The sequence below is a fragment of the Naegleria gruberi genome (assembly GCF_000004985.1).
Source record: "Naegleria gruberi genomic scaffold NAEGRscaffold_151, whole genome shotgun sequence".
In the NCBI taxonomy this organism is placed as follows: domain Eukaryota; phylum Heterolobosea; class Eutetramitea; order Acrasida; family Naegleriidae; genus Naegleria; species Naegleria gruberi.
In genome coordinates, this window is record NW_003163184.1 from 916 (window position 1) to 6,209 (window position 5,294).

At 24.4% G+C, this 5,294-nt stretch overlaps 2 protein-coding genes across 2 annotated transcripts; one reads left to right on the forward strand and one right to left on the reverse strand.

The window, feature by feature from the left end:
* Window positions 1-865: 865 nt before the first annotated feature.
* Window positions 866-2,033, forward strand: NAEGRDRAFT_76428 (uncharacterized protein; the record flags this gene model as incomplete). The annotated part of the gene is made up of 4 exons (XM_002668605.1): window positions 866-993; window positions 1,080-1,199; window positions 1,337-1,456; window positions 1,517-2,033. The coding sequence occupies 4 exons, from the start codon at window positions 866-868 to the stop codon at window positions 2,031-2,033; spliced, it is 885 nt and encodes a 294-aa protein (XP_002668651.1).
* Window positions 2,034-3,258: 1,225 nt separating this feature from the next.
* Window positions 3,259-4,353, reverse strand: NAEGRDRAFT_76429 (uncharacterized protein; the record flags this gene model as incomplete). The annotated part of the gene is made up of 1 exon (XM_002668608.1): window positions 3,259-4,353. One exon carries the CDS (start codon window positions 4,351-4,353, stop codon window positions 3,259-3,261), a length of 1,095 nt encoding a protein of 364 aa, XP_002668654.1.
* Window positions 4,354-5,294: the final 941 nt, after the last annotated feature.

Consider the following 5,294-nt stretch of genomic DNA (forward strand, 5'->3'; position numbering starts at 1 on the left):
ATTTAAATTATTATTATTAAGATTATTATTATTTATATTATTTTCAATTAAATTAAAATTATTTTGATTAATTAAAGGATTAATATTATTAAATAAATAATAATTAAATTTTAAATTTAATTTAGTAAAATATTTTAAATAATTTAAATAAATATTACCATCTTCTAAATTTTGATAAAAAGAATTAAAATCTAATAATTTAATATTTGATAAAATATTTAAAATTAAAATTTTAATTTTTTTTTGAGTTTTTGAATTTAATAATAATTTAATTAAAAATAAAATAATACCAGAATTATTATTAAAATCCATTGCTCTATTTATACCAACAGGTAAAATTAAAATTTGATAAAATTCTCTTAATAAATCATAACAATCACGTGATGTTAAATTTGGTTGAATTAATTTTTTAAATAATATATTTGGATATAATGATGTTATTTGTAATGGTTGAATATATTTTAATTTTTCTACATTTTGTTCATTTGAATGTAAAATTAAAAAAAAGTTTTGAATTAATTGATTACTATTATTAGAAATTGAATTATTATTAGATTGTGATGATAATTGTGATGATTTTTGTGAATATTTTGATGATTGTTGATTTGATTGTAATGGTGATGATGATGAATTTAATTGATTATGATGATGATTATAACTAGTTTTAGATGATGATGAGGATGGTGATGGACTCATTGCTGATGCAGTTGTTGTTTGTGATGTTTGTGATGTCAACAGGTTTTTATGATGAACAAATGATGATGGCATTTTTTAATATGTTGTTGATGATGATGAAAGAATGAATTAAAATCTTGTGTGATTCTTGATTATTAACAACACATCAATAAACAATTTTAAATAAAAAATGTCATCAACATCAACAACAACAATAAAAGATTCATATTTTAGGGAAGGAAATGTAATTGTAATAAGTGGTGCATCAAGTGGTATAGGAAGAGGATTAGCTTTACAATTAGCTAAATTTAAAACAAAGTAAATATTATTATATATTCATTCACACATTCATTATTAACATGATAATAATCTATTTAATAATAATAATATTATAATAATAATAGTATTGTATTAATAGCTAGAACTAAATCAGCACTTGAACAAGTATCAAAAGAATGTTTATTAAATGGTGCATTATCTACTCTTATTTTACCTTGTGATGTTACAAATGAAGATCAAGTAAAGTATGTTTTATTTTAATTATTATTAAAATTAATTTTATAATAATTTATAATAATTAATAATTTAAAAATTAATTTATAATAATTTAAATAATAATAATAATAATTAATATAATTTTAAAAATAATAATATTTTAAAGAAATTCAATTGAATTAATTAAAATTAAATATAAAGAAATTAATCAATTATTTTTATGTGCAGGTATAAGTGGTAGTATACCATTTATAGAAATAGAAGATATGAAAATCTTTGAACAAATGTTTCAAACCAATGTAATGGGATATATTTATTTAACAAAATATTTATTAAATATATTTAGTAATTCTAATAATAGTCATATTACTGTAATTAGTAGTATGTCAGGTATAATACCAATACCATTAAGAACAGCCTATTGTATGAGTAAATTTGCAGTTGAAGGATTTTTTAGAACATTAAGAAGTGAATTAAAAAATACACCAAAATATTCACATTTAACAATAACTTTAATATGTCCTGGTTGGGTTGATACTGAAATTAGAAAACATCATTTAACTGAACATCAAACAAATTATAATATTGATAATAATGGTAAAATGATGACCATTGATGAATGTGTTTTAAAAACTTTAAATGCTGTTAGAATGAAAAAATATACACAACGTTTCAAATTATTATATCAATTTGCTCCAATCATTTATGATATTGTACCTTCTATTATTGAAAATATGACTATTAAAAAGACTGGATATAAAGATTTAATTATTAATAATAATAATAAAAATATTAATAATAATAAAAATAATGGAAATAATAATGAGGAAACTGTTACAGTTAATAGAAAGTCAAAATTATAAGTTTTTTGAAAAGTAACAATAAAAACCACCTTTCCTAATTGTTCCAACAAGCTCATGACAGCTTTTTCTTGGTTTGGATTTGAAAATCCTTATCAGCTGATATTTTCTTGGTTTTCAATAACATTCTGTTGACTGAATGAAATTGTACTTTACCTTAAATCTTTTTCTTGATCTTTGGTTACAATTACATAATACCATTCAATGCACCATAGTTGGTCGTTCCAAAGTCTGCATGAAGAAACTTCTTTGGCATCAGATCGAGGATGAACAGGGAGATTGGAAATATCTTGATAGGGATAGGAACAAACAATGTTGAATTATTGCTTTCCGCTTGGAGGATATCTAACAATGTTTAAGTGAACTTTTGGAGAGGGCAATCTTAGAAATATTCTTGGTTTGATTGGGAAACAATGAGAGCATCACCAACTATATAATATCAGAAGAATTAATTGCATGTCATTAATGGGCAGTAACAATTTTTCTGTAATTCTATATGTACATAGCTCTAGATTGTCCAAGAACTTGAATGCAAAAACGATGTAAATACGTATAGACAACTTTGAAACAAGTATTGCTGTACTTACAGTACATACATTATCGTTGTTGATAACGATAGCTATCCTGTAACCCCACAATTCCAGGACTGTATTATCTTTTCGTGTATTAGCGTTATTTTCTATTACATTTTCGGCGTAATACACTGTTATACTACAGTTAGTTGTCAAGTTGTTGAGTACTATAAATGTGATATATCTTCCATAGATTATGGTTTCCTGTGTTCTAACATGTTTCCATTTTAACATTATATACGTATGTATTAGCATAACTACTATGTTGTAGTTTTTGATATTGTAATCAACGAGTTTCTAGTACACATGACCATTACTGAAATTTGCGTTTGTTTGATTGTTATCTATTTATCATTGTTGTTGGTTCCTTAGAAATATGTTTAGCACATACAGATTTCGTATGTATGATCACATTATAAACATACAACACTGTGAATCACAAGAACAAGAGGGTAAAGCTTTGTATTCGAAATATTTTTCTTTTTTGTAAAACGTTGATTTATTCCAAAGTTAATTGAGAAAAGTTTTATATCTGTACCAGGGTTGAACATTTAATTCAGATGAAGCAATTGATAGATGTTGTAGCAGGTACCAGCTTCTGTGGATTTCAATTCCACGTTTAAGATTCCAAATAAGCAGAGATGTGTAATTTGTGTTCATTCTTTACAGTATGGGTCTGATTTTTGTTCCTTTTTCATCTTGTGGGAATAAAGGACAAAATCACTTGATTCAGTTTCAGTAGAGTTTTGATTTTGTTCAGGTAATTCATTCATCATCACAGAAGATATGACTGGAATTGTATTGTTGGAAGTATATTGAGGTAGATCTTGTGAAAGATTTCTACCCATAAAAAAACAAACTATTCCAAATATAAAGAATAACAATCCCAAAGAAATCCCACAACTACCGGTGGCAACAACAGTCTCCAATATATCTGGTACAAATATTACAGCTCCTGCATTGCAGCTTGTTTTTGCATATTCGATTGCTTGAGCTCTTCCTCTAACTTGATCTATGAAATTACCATAAATAGTTCCATTGTGAGTATTTGTATTTTGTTGAGGAATTGCACAATAGAGACTATTAATGCCCTTCACTAAGACATTCAAGTCATAGGTTGATGTTGTAATATATGTTGCCTGATCTAAGGCATAATAACTATTATAAACCTCCAAACAACATGCATAAATATAGTTAGAGTAGTACAATTGGAAAGAATTTGGAATGTTTGAAACATTTGAAGTAATGTACATGACATTATTCACCACACTGAAACCAATAGACATGGGTATTAAAAAAGCAATTAAACAACCCAATCCCAAAATAAAAGACAAAATACCACTCTTCATATGAGTTGCATTTCGTTCTTGATTTGAATGTGGAATTCTCCAACATGTTGTTGGATAACTCATCTTTAAAATAACAATTAGTGGTGCTATTTGTATAGGTATTGTAGATACCACCTCTCCATCAGAATTTTCAATTGGTACAAATGTACCTGCCAGTTTCTGTTTATATTCTTCATCTCTATCTTGATAATAAGAATTGATTTCATTCCTTTGATAAATTCTAATAAAAATACACACTCCCAACAGAATTGTACCAATAAACAGTATAATACTGGGAGTAATTAGCATTTCTGATACAACATCTCTAGAAAGTGAGAATGCTCTCTCCACGGTTGCACCTTCACAACTGGTAGGTACTAACAATACTAGTAAAGAAATCATGATTTGAAAAATGGTATTCATTGTGTTGTTTTTTTAATGCATTCTAAATTGAATAGAGGTTGGAACTTTTCATTATCAACTGATAAAGTGGGTACATGGTTTCTATTTCAACTTTTATCATTATAATTGGTTGTTTTATTTTGAGTTGGTTTTGCTACACTGTTACATGTTATATCTAACAGTGAAATTGTTATTGTTACCTGTGACATTTTCTTCTCAATGAAACATTACAAAAATAACGCTTGAACAGATCCAAGAGGTAATCTTGTCAAATATTATTATAACTTGGATAATTAAACTTAATTATTTTTTATTTTCAAAATACCATTTAAATCTACCATTACTATATTTAATATAATTAAAATCTAAATTTGAATAAAAAGATTGACAACGTGCCCATAAACCCCAAAATAAATGTGATAATTGTGAAAATATTGGAATTAATTTAATAAAATTATTAATAATTTCATCATTTTCATTATTTTTTAAAATAAAATTTAAATAATATTTTAAAAATTCTTTTTGTTTTTCTATAGATGGATATAATTCTCTATTCATTTCAAATCCACAACATTCATTAAAAAAATTACCAATATCAAATCCAATATAATTATATGAACAATATTCACAATCAATAAAATGTATATTATTATTATTACTATTACTATTTATATTATTATTACCATTTATATCACTACTATTCATATTATTATTAGATACAATTATATTTAAAGAAACTAAATCATTATGACAAAATCCAATAGAAAATGGATTAATTAAATTAATATCATCATTTAACATTTTACAATTATTATTAAAATATAAATTTTTAATATTATTAACTTCAATTTCAATTAAATTTAAATCAAATTTAAATTCTTCTTCTTCTTCTTCTTTTAAATTATTATTTAAATTATTTTCATTTAAATATAATAATTTTAATTGATTTATCCAATTAAATA